Genomic DNA, 16,298 nt, shown 5'->3' on the forward strand with positions numbered 1-16,298 from the left:
GTTCGTTGTAGTTTTTGAAAAGTGATTTCTGTTAAATAAAATATCTCCTTTCAAATTGGACTTTGAGCTTTGTAACTTTCCAGATCTTTTTTATGCTCAAACAGCAACATTACAGACTAACTAAAGTTGAAAAAGTGAAAAAGCATAATAGGACCCCTTTAAAGTTTAAAACACATCTCACTCAATAAAATGGCTAAACTTGTGTCTGCTTGAATCTGGTGCTCAGGCCCTTGAGGTACAATCTTGTGGGTAATTTCTTATTACATCTTTTTTCATGTGTTTGAGAGAGTCTCTAACCTCCTGCCCCGGTGCGGGTGTAGAGGGGCAGACTGGTGGCCACTCTCTTCAGGATCTCCTGCTGAGTTTCTGGACGCTGTTCCTTCTCATACTGTTCTTTCTCAGATTTGGGTAGACAGAACTGACACACAATACAAAGCAATCAGCTCACTGTGTGACAAAGCAGCAGCATGTTCCATTTTAACAACAATAGTGCGTAAAATGATACGTATAAAACACTCACTACATCGAAACAAATAAATATTGTGTGCATTTATTCATAATGCCTGGATTAACATGTTAATATGCATATCACCTGTGTGGCATGTTACCATGGGCTGCACGTACAAAACAAATAAAACTGTTTGTTTTATACCCGCTGTACCTCTTTGGAAGGGGTGCTTGGTCTTGTAAAGATGGTTTTCCAGTACGACCACACAAACATGATGAACGACACATGAAACACAGCCAGGTAGACAACTGCATGGAACAGAGAGAGTACAGTCATTAACAACAAGACTGCATGAGCCCGCAGAGAAAAGCCTGCCAGAAACAGTCAGAGTATAAATCAGTCACGTTTGTGATTGCTGATGCAGTCTGACTGTGCTGGAAGGCCGAAGTCAGCACAAGCACGGACCAAGTAAACCCATAATAGCCTGACAACTGTGCCAATGAGACTCTGTCCCTTTCTAAACATATATACAAATATCTTTAACTCTTGAAATAAATTATTTTCCTTGGTATAATATATTGAACAGTTATTTGGTTTGTGAATTTAAGAAGATTTTTTACAAGGGTCTTTTAAATAATTGATTCTGATTGGCCAGTTGGTCATTGGTCAAAACCGTTGTCCCAATTTATGCCTCCTGTATCATTCCATGCATTATTTTTATTATATAATAAAATAATTTCAACTCAAATCAATATTTTCTATGCATTTATTTATTTAAAATGTTTAAAATTTAAATTAATTTATTTAATGTAGAATGCAATGTAAACTGTTTTCGATAAAAGTGTCTGGCAAAATGCAAATGCATAAATGCGTGTATATATATATATATATATATATATATATATATACACACACACACACACACACACATTTATGCAGTTTCCAGTTTCTTCCTCATTAATTTACAAAAAAAATTTAAATTATATATATATATATATAGTAAACTAATGAGGAAGAAACTGGATTATATACAGTCAGCATATAAACACCTTAAAGGTGATGCAACATCATGACTGTACATTATCCTTAACTTGGCTTTTTCCTTAAAAAAAAGTGAAGGTTTACTCACCCTTTTCAAGAGTGCTGGGAATAGTAACTGCAGAGAATATAAAACAGAAAGAGAAAAGAAACTGTTTAGCAGATATGACTCTATTTCTATGAACTTCTGCTTCTATGAACAAAGCTGAAATATGAAATACACTTTACTTGGACATGTGACAGAAGACTTGAGGCTTGACTTTGTTAACATGTTTATAAACTTATAACAAGCATATTTTCCATACTGAAAAAATAAATTTTCAACAAACCTGATTTCTAAAGAGGAAGAACCTGGACGCGTCACTAAACCTTTCACAGGTTTCCTACTGTAACACTGTAACTATTATTTTATAATAATATAATGTTGCATGACTAAATATACATATTAATTTACATTAAAAATGATTAACTGCAAAATAAACGAATACAGTTGTCACCACCCAGTTTATAAAGACTTCCTTATCTTGAATACGGTGTAAAGCACAACATATGCTCCAAATCCATAATCCTTGTTGTTTTGCTTCCAGTTTAAAATCAGTACGCTAATTAGCCAGCTCATGTAAACAAACCATTCATTGATGTTTCAGTTCAGTTACTTCCGGAAGGCGCGTGCCCCTCAAATATGAATAATAAAGCGCACTTACACAGACACAGCTCCACCACGTACGCATAATACGACCAGCACACCACTAAGGCAATAAATATCACCGGTATCCACGCCAGACCCCTCTGGCAGCATCTCAGTACATGTGTAGGCGCCATCTTTCTCCTTCCTTGACTACAAAAGAGAAAGGAGGGATATGATCTGTCCATCCGTGCCCCACCAACCCCGCCGGTTCGGCTCTGCCTTTACCCCGCCTCCCATTCGCTGTTCTACGGCGAAGTAGTGATGACCGGTTCGCGAACGAATCGTTCAATTTAACCGGTTCTTCTTAGTGAACCGGTTGAACCACGAAGGGCTGGTTATGAATATTCATGACGTTGCACGACGTTTACCCAGTAGACTTACATGATTGGCTGAAAAGCAGACGTTGCTAAGCGGGCGCCAGTCTACTGGCGAATCAACGGCGCGCAAGTTAATATTAGGTTACTCGCCTGAACGTCGAAAAGGCTAAATAAATTATTTGTTTTCATAGTAGGATTCTTAATTTCGCGCCAGTCTACCACAGATAGGGTTAGTTTGCGTTACTACTTATTTTCGGTGTTTTAAATAGTATTACACATATAAGTTACTTAAATTATTTATAATAATACACTATATAATAAATGTTTTAATAATAAATATGAACTGCATCTGTCGTACTCCTAATACATACAATATTATTTCAGTAAAAAACAAAAACAAATCAAATTGACTCAAGACATTATCATTGCTGCTTCTTTTAATAACAAACACTTCTTTCAAGTCGAAAAATACTTGTTTGCACAAAGTCTGCTGAAGTATAGAAATTTTTTTCACTATTTGGTAACAAAAGGAGACAGAAACAAAAATGAGTATACAAGCTGAACATTCTTATACAGGTTGACATCTATTTGGTACAAGTAACCAGAAAAACAATAAACATATGTCATGGTAATGGGATGGGATGACACATTTACAATCACAGAACATGTGATTTAAAATAAAGCCACTAAGACACAGGTAAACTTAGTTTGAGTATCTTCATTATCGAGAGCATTTACATTGAATCCCTTCACGGGTATTCTATGCATCACAAAATATGCTCCATTAGATCTTACGCAATTCGGGCAACAAACACAGCATAGTCACAACGGTAAAAGGGAGAACCGAACAGAATCTCAAAAATCCTTCAAGGGCATCCAACAGAGAAAATATATATGTATATGTATATGTATATGTACACATACACACATACATATATATATATATATATACACACACATATATAAAAATAAAGATCTGAGACACACATCATCTTTACCTCGTGGCATTTCCCTTTACCCCTATATAGACTTGCTGTTTTATCTTTTGCCCCTCTTATTTCCTGCTGGTGGCTTTTTGAGCTGTAGCAGTGGCCCTCCTGTCCCAAATCCAGGAGTTTGTGTGTTGGAAACGCCAAAGGTCAATCCAGCGGATGCATTGATGCCGGGGTTACTGAAGTTGAAGCCAGAGGTGTTAGATGTTCCAAACCCTGAGAAACAAAGATTTTAAAATGTGAGCAGTAAATATTTTACGTTTTCTCAACCTTTACTGCACCCAACAAGCACTTAAGCATGTCAATTAACAAATAAACCATGCAAATTTTACATTTCAAACTCTCTGATATGCAGCGCTTGCCCTTAAGCAGCATGACGTTGATGCATTCTGGGGGAAAGGATGATTATAATTAAGGGGGAAGCTGTTAGTAATTGTTTGCGTTGACAAAAGCGGGTAAGATGGAGGAGGGTGCTAACGAACACACCTGCGCTCAGGCTCCCTCCAGATGGCTTGCTAGAGGAAAACCCGAATGACAAACCTCCTGTTGCCACGCCCCCAAACCCAGGGCCGCTACCAAATGCTGCCGAGAGACAGATGGGGGGCATTTAGGTGTTGCGACTACATACTTTCCAGAGATAAACTCTCAGTCACAGGGCGGGGAGATGGGGGACAGGAATGAATGATGAGTTATATTTGAGATTAACTAGGAAAAACTGACGAAGGAAAAATATGGTTAGGGAAATGTGAAAAATACAAGTTCTATATACAACCTAAACAATAAAAAAAGATTCTTGTTTGTTTTTAAAACAAGAGTGCCAAATCTTAGATCTACAGGAATTTGCCATCATACCATATCTTGTATTATTTATTTTCTGTATTTTTGCAAAACAACTATTTTATAGACCCACCAAAAAGCACAATACAAGTGGTTCAAATTACTTCCACATTATTTTAAGCATCTTCTGAATCCAAACGATAGTTTTTATGTGAGGAAAAGACCAACATTTAAGATAATTTTCCTCTCATTTGTGAATTAATCAATGAATACAAATTGCGAACTGGACATGTTTCACTTAAAAGGAGCTGGATCCAAAGATCTATGAATTAAGACTGATCTTTTTCTTAAGTCACTGAATCTGTTCGAAGAGCCTCGAGTTTGCTATGGAAAATTATTTCCACCACGTAACTAAAAAATAAAAGTAATTTTAACTTTTCATCTCACACTTTTTCCCTCAGAAATGTGAGGAAAAAAAACTCAGAATTCAATTCTCAATACAAACTCAATTCTAAGAAAATAATCAGAATTGCAAGGTTAACTCAATTCTGAGAAGAAAGTCCAAATCAAGATATAAATTTGCAATTTAAAAAAATGTCTGAATTGTGACAAACTCCCAGTTATTAAAAAAAGTTAGAATTGCAAGATGTCAGAATTGTGAGAAATAAACTCGTAATTGTGAGGAAGTCAATTACCTTTATAATATTTTCACTCCATGGTGAAATAAGCTTCCATAGTTTACAGCTCACTATAGGGGAAGATTATCAGTAATGACTTATACTAAATATTTTTTTCTCTCATACATCTAACCACCATAATATGGATTCAGAAGACTTGGAGAACACGAGATGTACAGACTAATTTCATGGGGCTTACAAGCTATGGTCACTACAAACAGTTGATCTTCATGGATATCTACAATTTTTTTTTTTTTTTTTACAAAACTAAAGAAAAAAAATAGATTTGTAATTTTTGGGGGAACTGTCTTTTTAAGATTGAGACTGAAAGCCTTAAGAATGCAGAGATAGAAAGGAAGAGGAGAGGTTTATCACAGCAAGTACCTCCGAGGCTGGATGAGCCCATGCTAGTGCCAATACCCGAGGAAAAGGGAGTGCCAAAACTTGCCCCCAAGGGCGCCTGTGGTCCTGAGACAAAGACAGAGAGCAGAGGAACTTACTCTCACACACTCTCATATATAGATCCATATTATCAATATGCATACACTAAAAATGTTTGACCAAACAGTCATGTGAGAGAAGCACATGCTTTGAAACCATCTTTTGTCCTTATTGAAAGTAAGTGGCACAAGAGCTACATAAAAGCCATATCAGCATTCTCTAAAACATTGCTCATTATGATGTTGGAGCAAATGCAATATAATAGAACATCAAAATAATAGGCCCTATTGGCTGCAAATAGATTTTTTTCTATTTATTGTACTAATCTGCTTCTTGTTACTTACCTTGGATCCATACAATTTTCTAAATCACTTAATATGACAAAAGTTACTTATTTCCTAAACGACATCTGCAGACCTGCTGTTACTTAATGCATTGCTATATTATGCTCCTGTCTCGTTTCCTTTTAGCTGGTTTAAATTTGATTAGATTATTAATTTAGAGATGTGATAAAGAAGCATCTCAAATGCAGTCTTTTAATCCAATTCATTGAGAAAAATCAATGATTTATCAGTCAAAAAGAAACAAAGACAAGGGCTTTTCTTTAAAAAACTGATTTATTGTCAATTCAAATTACATTAAACATGACAAACAATTGAGGACAAATGATTCCTAGTAGTAGCTATGGCATTAACACTGTTTAAAACGATTAAAGCCAACCTGTGCCAAAAGTGCATTTCAAACAAGGGTTAAGACTAATGTTGTATCTAATTCAAAATGCACACCATTTCAAATGCATCAACAAGCATCATCTAAACAAAAAAATTAATAATAATAATAATTTAAAAAACAATCGATTTATAAGTTAGATTATAGAATTCACTATGTTACTATTTGTAAACAACCAAAATAATAAGCCCCATATGTGTTCCAAGGAATGGAAACGTATACCAAGAACCAGACATGTCTATAAACAGACATCCTGTGTAAGAGCTTTGATAAAGTACCAACACACAAAAGTCACAACTTCCTAAAAGCGTTTTTTAAAAACATGACATGCATTAAGATCATTCATTTGTATAGTAGATTGGCAAATAAAAGCAAAAGAAAGCCTGTAAGATCTGAGATTGGCAATGGCCCATAGCGGAAGTTCACTGACGGTCTGATTCATAGCTTTCCCACAAAGCAGATGATGTGTTGCTATCATCTTTTGCGAGAAAAGCTTTTTGAAAAGGTGTCTGAAAAGGAATTACCATCTATCACTCAAACCTTTTGAGTTATGACAGCTATGGTAGAGATTGAGAAAGACGGATCTAAGCATGAAATAGTAGCTCTGGGCCACCAAAAGGCCAAGAATCACAAAAACTGCACTTCTGAATACTGAAATTTGGCACAATCCTTCACCACGGACCCTCAACAGTCCCATAAAGCAGCATGTTCACTCAAACTGAAGGCTTGAACACTGTAGCCCTTTAAGCAAAAAAATGAATAACTAATGTCTGTGTAGGATTTTCATCATTAACAGACTTTACTGCAGTGTGTTGTGGTTGGGCTGGTTCTAGAAGGAAATGCCAGCAATTGTATCTCACAACTTGCGTGTAATATACATTCAAATACTGTGCAACGTATTAAGCCATGCCGTTGGTTTAGCGCACTACATATTTACAGTTAATTTAATATGCAAAAGCACCCACAACAGCCTAGACTTTCTTAGGCACAAAGGCACAGTCCATTTCCAAAAAAATATTATAGTACTGATAATAAAAACTACTAACTGGGGGAAACAACGAAATGTGAATGACGAACAGTCAAGTTTTCAATCAAAATGATTTTGGCTTATGGATCACACTGATACAGCCCTTTTGTTGACTTATTCCCAGTAAAATCACAAATCAAAAATGTCTGTAATTTGATCCTACTCTGTAGACTGAGAACCCATAATAAGACAAGTGTAAATCAATTCTGTGCCATAGAAGTGGAACATCTAACACCATCTCTCACACCTCCGACCTGCTGCTATTATTGCCAGGAAATACCCATGGAAACCACAAATGCAACCATGGTTACAGACGGTCGGAGGGTGTCACCAAAGCAAAGAAACCTTTAATCGAGAACAAAAAAAAAGAAGAAGAAATTGTATCATATTCACTGAGCTATCCAATGAAATACTGTAAATGACCTTAATGCACCTCAGAATCAGTAGCTTACACACTTTCTTCTACATATGCATATGCAAACCCCATGGAAATCTGGTTAATTCAAATCATCCCGACCACAAAAAGTATATATTTTGGAATAAAACGGTCTTTTCATAACTAAACCAAACAAGCATGGTTTTGATGCAAGACAAAATGCTGAAAATATCAAAATACTTGGCAAAGCTACCAAGAGACAACCTAAACAACTGATATACATGCGGTTCTGAACTTCTGATAGATCAAAATATTACAACTGATCTCAGACGAAATGGACACTCATGCAAAAAAGTTTTATACTTTTAAAACAAGTGATTATGTATTTAACAAGAGCAACTGAATGTGTTTAGTATGCAGCTATCAAAATGCATGTTAGCAGTATGGTGCCACCAACTGAGAAAAACATGGAAAGAACCAAATGTGTTCCTATCTTGAGGTACGGCAATCTCTTTCCTGCATAGCTATTTACCCTTTACTAAATTACTCTGCTTTTTTCTGTCTATTCCCATCGAAAACAAACATATTGCTCAAAAAGCTTCAGCCACAGTGGTCGTACTGAAAGTGTTTGTTGGCACTTCAAAATATCAACTTTTATATCTACTATGAAGGAATATGGGTTTAGTTGATTATGGGAACATTAAATGGAAATAAGTGTGAACACATTTTAGTCTATGTGTAGTGAGTCTACTGTGTTTGGCTACTTTGTATAGTGACGGCTACATTAGTGCTGTTGATCAAATACTACGACCTTCTGTGCCACTCAAAATAGAAAACTTGTCACCCCTAAATCACAAACAGACCACCTCAAAATCACAAACTCCTTTTTTAAACCTTGATTGGGTTTGGAATGTTCCTATTTAACTTATTAAACATTAAAATAGCATTTAATGCTCTTGCTTTACATCTTGTGTTTTTTCTTGAGCGAGGAAAAGAGAAAAAAGAAAACAGAAGTTGGGCAAGACAGTCAGCATCTAAAATCTCACAGTTGGCACACATAGAATCACATGATACATGTTAAAAGAACCCTGTTGCTCCATATCTCCAAAAGAGACAAGTTTAAAAAAAAAAAAACAGACATGATGGCACTGACTGAATTTAAGATTTATTCTCGAATTTGTTTGCTCTATCTGCCCTTCTCTGTCATTCCCCCCTCCCTCTTTCTTTCTATTCATCCCTCCCCTCATCATACTAGCAGTCTAGAGGTCAAGAGGTCTAGAACTTGAAGGCGGTCAGACCTGGAGCCGGCTGCTGCTGCTGAGTGAGAGTGGCAGCCATTGCAACAGCTGCTGCGTTGGGAACGCTGCCGAAGGGGGCGGGGCCTGTGGTGACGTGCGGAGAACTCTGCCATTTCTTGCCAGCAACACGTTTTGACTCGAATACGTCAGTGGAGTCGTCAAGGAAGGCTCGTCTGTAGCCCAGATACTGATGTTTGAGAGTCTACAAAGAACGAGAGAGAAGAGACTTTTCAAATACAATGATTCTGCTTTAATTTAATCATGAAATCTTAATGTATTAAGAAATTATTGGGCTTGCTTTATTAGTGCATGTTATTACAAAGAATACGTATCCACTACTGATAAAAGTTTGGGGTCAGAAAGGTTTTTTTATTAAAGAAATTAACATTTGAGTTTAGCACGACGAATTTAGGAACGAATTAAGAATTAATCTATAGAGACAGTAAAGAAATATATACTGTAACAAAAGATTAGTTTTACATAAACTGTTGTAAATGTTCTATTCATAAATGAAGCCTAAAAAAAAAAAAAGTGTCCACTAACACCCAAAACCATTTTCAAAATAAGAAATGTTTCTTGAAGGGTTAGTTCACCCAAAAAGGAAAATTCTGCCATTAGTTACTCACCCTCATGTCGTTTCAGACCCGTGAGACCTTCGTTCATCTTCGGAACACAAATTAAGATATTTTTGATGGAATCTGAGAGCTGTCTGACCCTGCATAGACAGCAACGCAACTGAAATGTTCCCAAGTCCAGAAACGTAGCAAGGAGATCTGTAAAATAATCCATGTGACATCAGAGCTGCGTCACGCCGGATCTGATTCCTACGTTGTGATTTAATCTGAACGCCACGGAAACAGTGTATCCGGCATGACGCAGCTGACACAGAACAGCATACGTGGTTTACGTCCAGTGGATACTCTCCAAAACGGCACCAGGGTGATGCGGAGGAGACAAATTGATGAATAGAGTTGTTTTTAATTTTTCTTTTGCGCACAAAAAGTATTCTCGTAGCTTCGCATAATTGCGGATGAACCACTGATGTCACATGGATTATTTTACAGATCTCCTTGCTACGTTTCTGGACTTGGGAACATTTCAGTTGCGTTGCTGGCTATGCAGGGTCAGACAGCTCTCAGATTCCATCAAAAAAATGCACCAAATCAGCATATTAGAATGATAGAATGATTTTCTTATATTTTTACTTTACATATATATACACATTAGGCATGGGCCGATTACCGGTTTCAAGGTATACCGCGATTTGAAAATGTCATGGTTTCAAAACCGCTAATATTTTTCGCTAAGTTTTTCATGTCTCCTCAAAGACTGAAAGTGTAGGAATCCCTCAGGTTGAGTGCAGTGTAGAGAGTAACACGAGCCTCCTCCTCCTGTTGGTGCAAGCGAGCGGTCAGTCACGTGTGTGTAGGATGGCCGAACTTAAGGAGCTGTCCCTGGAACTTACGCGATCAGCAACCGGCCGTTTTTTGTCTTATGCCGTTTTTTGTCTTATTGCAACTCGTCTCTGTTCTGGACTTGCACAAACTGCGTTGCAATGCAATCGTTTTCCAAAATGTCATTTATGTGAAAATATGAAGTCTGTAAACGCCCGTTAAAACAGGCCAGAGACGCTGAAGACGGACGCACAGAGAAAAATTCTGCAACTTAGCAGGCAGATAACTCACTGTTCATGATGCACGAACTATTGGAAGAAAATCCTCAATATTGATTTGGGGGTTTATATGAATGTGTTTCTGAGGGGAACTGACTGTTTTCAGAAAAGTTTGCGTGGTATTTTCTTTTAATCTGGTCTCTGTATAGTTCATATTAAAGCAGTGTTTCAGCGCAGCTGCCTTGTTTACAGCGGTAACCAAGGAAACGTTGTATCTGGTGTTCTATGTGCACCTTCTGCTGTCAGAGAGTGATGCGTCTCATTCAGAGCTTCTGCTTCGTTCAGGCATGTAGTATAATTTCACAAAGCTAGTCAGAACACTCTGTTTTTGCTTGAAATTGGGTTATTATTAAATCAAATTATGTATATGAAATTAAATAACTAAAATTAAATAACTAATTACAGATTTAGGTTAAATAAAGATGTCAGTCTTTATTTTTCTTCTTTTTAGGAAAAAAATCAAAGAAAAAATAAACAAATTCTACTGTTCCTAATATTCTGTATGTTGCTCAAAAACAAAATATATTGTGTTTTTTTTACCCAGTCATTTAAAAAGAACATATTTTAGAGCTGTAAAGACAAGACCGTGATACCGTGAAACCGTGATAATTTTGCTTAAGGTTATCATACTGTCAAAATCTCATACCGGCCCATGCCTAATGCTGGCAAACACCACTCACGCTTTCCTCATGATCTTCTTGTGCAGGGTGAGCGCTTGGGACACACACACACAACATACTCATGTGCATAATCAAATTTACAAAATATTATTTTTTTATAATATTGATGTATTAATGCATTAATGCTTATATATAATACATTTAAAATAAAAATATTAAATATGGTCCATTTAAGACATTTTCAGAACTTACCTTAACATTCTCATGAACTCCCTGCAACTGTGCAGCAAGTGCAACAAACGTCTGGTAGAGTTTCTGCATGGCCAGGGAAAAATCTACATGATAGATTACATAATACAGTCAAGACGATACCAGAGCTATCTTTCTATCATATGAATCACGGCTGTGCTTTTGACAGAGAGCATAAAGTAGAAAAACCTTGAGGGGTGATGTGGGAGCCGCTGCTCTGAGTCGACAGATGATTCTCCAGTTCTTCAATCTGCTGACGGTACTGCTGTAACTGCACCTCAAATTGCTCCACCAGAGCCCGGAAATAACTGGAGTGAGACATGGACAGCACATTGGCGGACAACAATTAAAAGTAAGCTCATTTTACTGCTCATCGTTGGACTTTACGAGTAGAACTGCAAAGATTCACTCACTCGGAAGGCGCTGTGTTCTCATGTTGGAGTCCAGGAGGGGTCTTCTGTGTGCGAAGTGCGATATCAGCATTCTTCAATTCCTGCATGAAGAAAGAAAATGGATTACAAGATTGAACAATGCTCAGTTGAACTGTTTGTGATTTGTTTGAAGGACATTTTTGTCCAACCTGAGAGGTTTCCAACTTCAGTTTGTCTATGGAGAGTGAATTTCTCTGCAGCCCACTGGCACAGATGGACAGGAGCTGTCTGAGCGTCTGGATGTCCTCTTGCGCTTTGAGAATGGCTTTAGAAGACATCCTGCTGATCTCTTCCTGGACTTGCTTCTGTTCCTTGACAAACTTCCTGTGGAAAAACACATATTAAGCACTAAATCAACTATATGCAACTAGAAAAAAAAAAAGTGGCGCACTTACTGAAAGTTGTCCACATCTTGACAGATCGGACCTGGCAGGTTTTCATCTTTGAGGGCTTTACTGTCCCTGTAGAGATAAAGAGCAAGGTAAGAGCCACTATAATAAACTACAATGAGTCATATGGTGATTGTAGGATGGTTCTTACTCCGGTCTGGTGCTTGATAACTTGTCAGTATTCTTTTCAGAGGAAGTACTGAAGTCTACTCCACCCAGGCCGAGACTGGGCGCAGGAGCAGAGCCGGTCGCAACAGAGGTAGAGACTAAACCACCCAGACTCAGAGGTCCACCTAAAGTTGACTGTCCCAAACCTGAAACGCATTTTAAAGGGGTCATATGATGCGATTTCAAGTTTTCCTTTCTCTTTGGAGTGTTGCAAGCTGATTGTGCATAGATAAGATCCCTGAAGTTGCAAAGACTAAAGTCTCAAAACCAAAGAGATATTCTTTTTCAAAGTTAAGACTCTGCCACACCCCCCTAAAACGGCTCGTTCTAACACGCCCCACATATCTACCTCACTATGTGAAAATATTTGCATAATGTGGCCCAAATGTGCACCAAAGAAAGAAGGCGTGGTTTCAGTAAACGCAGTTAGTGTTGAAGCAGCCATGTCAAGGAGACGCTGTGTGTTTCTAGGCGAAAGCAAAAGCACTTTACTTGGCCTTCCGAAAGTAGATGCATTAAGATTACTTACAACAGAACAGCAATGCATTTTATGGACGACCGTTTCGTGAACCTAGGAGAGGAGATAATTCTGACTTTGCTATGACAATCTGGCGCTTCTGAATCAGCTACTGTAAGTATGTTTTGTTATTAGTTTAAGTATTTGCAATTGACTGTTCAAATACGGAGTTTTGCGCATCGTGTGTGTGAGAAAGAGAGAGAGAGCGCTCGCGCGTGAGAGAGGGGGTCACATCACAGTGGAGTCAGCTGTCTTAACCGTGGCTTGTGTACTGCAAACACATACCAGCTTCATCACTGTGTCTGTCACGCGACTCTGTTCCCCTTTCGGGCTTGAACTGATGGTAAAACTAATGACATTATTTACTGTCTTTACATTTATTTTGAAAGATGAAGCTCGCGATTATGGTAAGGGGCGTTACATTTCCGACGAGTGCTTGCGGTGTTCGGCCAATCACAATGCACTGGGTCAGCTGGCCAATCAGAGCAGACTGCGCTTGTCGGAAGGAGGGACTTTGTAGAAAACGAAGCGTTTGAGAGAGGCGGGGCATAGAGGACCTACAATAATGTACAGTATTTGAAAAATAATGTGTTTTTTGAACATTAAAGCATGTCAACATATTCTGTTACACCAAATACACAAAATAATGATCTTTAAAAAAGCATCATATGACCCCTTTAAATGAGCATGAGAGCAAAACACCAGTTTTAAACTGAATGTAACTTGATTACAGTGGGAAAAAAAGACTGACCTGTCAAGGAGGGGTTCGAAAAGAGACTGGAACCAAAGGAAAAACCCGCGGCAGGAGCGGAGGAAGTGGTGGCAGCTCCTCCTAAGTTGAGGGAGAAGCCGGTGGAGCTGGTCTGAGGGGCTGTGGAGGTCAGGACGGATCCCAGAGTCAGGCCTGTGCCTGTAGCTGCAGAGGTGGTGGTTGTCAGTGAGAAAGGTGTAGCGGAGGCTGCTGGCTTTCCGAAGCCCAGGCTGAATCCAGTAGAAGCAGCAGTCGAGGTGGTAAGACTCCCTACAAACATGCAAAAACAACAAAATTGGAAATCAGTACAGCATGTCTGACAGACTTAACCAGTGGTTCTCAAAGCAAACGTTCAAGAGGCTTAAGGATGAAGAAGATATTTTGAAGGACGAAGATATTTTGAAGGACGAAGATATTTTGAAGAATGGAGGCAACTTAACAGTTTGTGGTCCCCATATTTTTTCTCTTCCCCATACCATAGAAGTCAATAGGGCCCAACAACTATTTTGTTTCCCACATTCTTAAAATATCTTTCATTGTCAACAGAAGAAAGAAACTCCTACAGGTGTGGAACAACTTGAGGGTGAGTTAATGATGACAATGATTATTTTTGGGTGAACTATCCTATTAAATCGGCATTGCATTTTAATAACGAATATGCATTTTCTTGCACTGAAAAACAATGTGTATACAAGTAATAGTAAATTTCACAAATGGCAAGTAACACTAAATAAAATGAAATTTTGAAGTAGAAAAACTGAAACCTTCATTTTATTTAAACATTTGGATTCACATTCTCATTCACAGTGTAGTTAAGTCAAGCTATAACATTTTATCAGGTAGAAATAATGAGTAAAAAATGTTAAGATGTTAATTGTGCTTTATAAAAATACTTTTTTTGGACAATAGGGGGGCAATGGAGCCAAAATGTTTGAGGCTCACTGGACTAAAGAAAAGTGATAAAACTGATTCAATTTCTTCTAGCTTGTTTTCTTGAATAATTGCTTACCTAAAGTAAGGCCAGTAGTGGATGCAGCAGCACCTAAGTGTTAAATAGACAGTAAATTAACAACATGAATTAACTGTGACAATGTTATTTATTATCAAGGCACCAAATTATAATAAAAAATTAATAAATTAGTGTTTGTCAGAGAACCTGAGGCAGGTGTGTTAATGGCGAATCCAGTTGCTGGTTTCTGTGCAAATAAACTGGACCCAAATCCCAGTGTGGATGTGGTACTGGTGGCGGCTGGTGTGGATGTTGGCGTGCCAAACCCTCCAAATGCAAATCCACCTGTACCTGCAGCAGGTGTGCTGGAAAAAAATATCAGGCATTAAAAGTCACATTTGTATTACTAACATTACCCCTAATGATGTTAAACATATCTGCATTTTAAACCAATAGTTCACTTACACAAAAATAGTTAATTTTTTGAAGTTACATAAAAATATATTTATTTAAAGAAAAATAACACATTTAGAGTAGAAAATCATTTAGTAATCAAATAGGCCTACTTTTTTTTTTTTTGGTAGACCACTGAAAATGAACGTGAAACTAAAACGTGAGCTTGAATTGTAAACAGCAAATTGTTATTGACTATCCAATTAAAGTTAAACATTTAAGCTGTCATTTTAGACGTGTTTATGTTTACATTATAGTTCTGCACAACTCGTTAAAAAATTAGCACACAGTTGAAAGCTGACATGATGTGTCCTCATACCTGGTCGCAGCTCCAAATGAGAACCCCCCGCCGGTGCCGGTGGACCCGAGGGTACTCGTGCCGAAGTTAAAGCTGGACATACTGGACCTAACGTTAAATTTCCAAAACTTTGACAAGCAGAACCGAGCGGGACCGACCTCGTGGAGGCCCTAAAGCCACTTCTTACGACATAAGCTGGATAGTAAAAGCAACCACCACGAAATTCAGGTGCGTATGAAGAAAATATGAATAAAAGACTCTAAACGAGGCAACTACAGGCAACTTTGTTATTTTTAAAACGATTGTGGGTTTCTAAGTATTGAAAACGTTGCTGCTCCGTGGTTCCGCGCACAATCGCCTCTTCTTCTGTCTCCTTGTTTTTGCGGTAAAATTCAAATATGATCTGTTTCGACGTATTGCCACCTACTGGCTTGGAGAATCCCTGCAGGCGCATCCATTATTTGCCTACTGTGGTGTTTGTCTTGTTTCTGTTGTTGGGTTTTTCTATTAATAATATTCTGTCCACCTTACAGACATATTTCCACTATTTATCTAATATCCGCAACTATCAAAATACACTTTTGCATTCATGACAATTTAGTGGTTTGCATTTGTGAACGAATCTGTTTTTGAACTAACCAAAGTTCACCCAAAATAAAAAAAAATCTGTCATCATTTACCTCAAGTTGTTCCAAACCTGTATGAATTTCTCCTAAATACAAAAGAAGATATTTTGAAGAATGTGGGTAACCAAACTAGTTTTTGGTCCCCATTGACTTTTCATATTATGGAAGTCAGCGGGCACCAGCAACCCACATTTTTTCAAAATATCTTATTTTATATTAACAGAAGAAAGAATCTCATACAGGTTTTGAACAACTTGAGTGTGAGTATATTTTCTGCAAATTAAATTTTTTGGGTAAACTATTCCTTTAAATGAAGTGAAAGAATTATGATTACCATGCAAAACACAAATAAACAAACAAACAAATA

The 16,298-nt window shown here is 37.6% G+C and overlaps 2 protein-coding genes across 5 annotated transcripts in view; both read right to left on the reverse strand.

The window, feature by feature from the left end:
- The window catches only part of LOC107705266 (probable palmitoyltransferase ZDHHC20), a 9,959-nt gene extending 7,586 nt beyond the window's left edge, over positions 1–2,373 (reverse strand). For both annotated transcript variants that reach the window (XM_016508489.1, XM_016508488.1), the window contains exons 1-4: positions 2,191–2,373; positions 1,578–1,604; positions 662–756; positions 298–418 (exon numbers count right to left, since the gene is read on the reverse strand). In XM_016508489.1, the coding sequence (XP_016363975.1) occupies positions 298–418; positions 662–756; positions 1,578–1,604; positions 2,191–2,359 (412 nt within the window). In that variant the 5' untranslated portion in view covers positions 2,360–2,373. The remainder of the gene's footprint in view (positions 1–297; positions 419–661; positions 757–1,577; positions 1,605–2,190) is intronic.
- Positions 2,374–2,916: 543 nt separating this feature from the next.
- LOC107705268 (nucleoporin p58/p45-like) lies at positions 2,917–15,750 on the reverse strand. Of its 3 annotated transcripts, XM_016508492.1 has the most exons (14): positions 15,327–15,750; positions 14,762–14,919; positions 14,615–14,647; positions 13,606–13,875; positions 12,321–12,483; positions 12,176–12,241; positions 11,930–12,104; positions 11,763–11,842; positions 11,539–11,657; positions 11,353–11,435; positions 8,809–9,010; positions 5,322–5,405; positions 3,970–4,065; positions 2,917–3,699 (listed from the first exon to the last, which is right to left on the reverse strand). In XM_016508492.1, the coding sequence occupies exons 1-14, from the start codon at positions 15,404–15,406 to the stop codon at positions 3,530–3,532; spliced, it is 1,779 nt and encodes a 592-aa protein (XP_016363978.1). In that variant the 5' UTR covers positions 15,407–15,750; the 3' UTR covers positions 2,917–3,529. The 3 variants fall into 3 exon arrangements, with proteins under 3 accessions (XP_016363978.1, XP_016363979.1, XP_016363980.1); XM_016508493.1 differs by lacking the exon at positions 3,970–4,065 and having other exon boundaries at positions 15,327–15,749; XM_016508494.1 differs by lacking the exons at positions 3,970–4,065; positions 5,322–5,405 and having other exon boundaries at positions 15,327–15,749.
- Positions 15,751–16,298: the final 548 nt, after the last annotated feature.

This window comes from Sinocyclocheilus rhinocerous, unplaced genomic scaffold, assembly GCF_001515625.1.
Source record: "Sinocyclocheilus rhinocerous isolate Xijiao unplaced genomic scaffold, SAMN03320098_v1.1 scaffold594, whole genome shotgun sequence".
NCBI lineage: Eukaryota > Metazoa > Chordata > Actinopteri > Cypriniformes > Cyprinidae > Sinocyclocheilus > Sinocyclocheilus rhinocerous.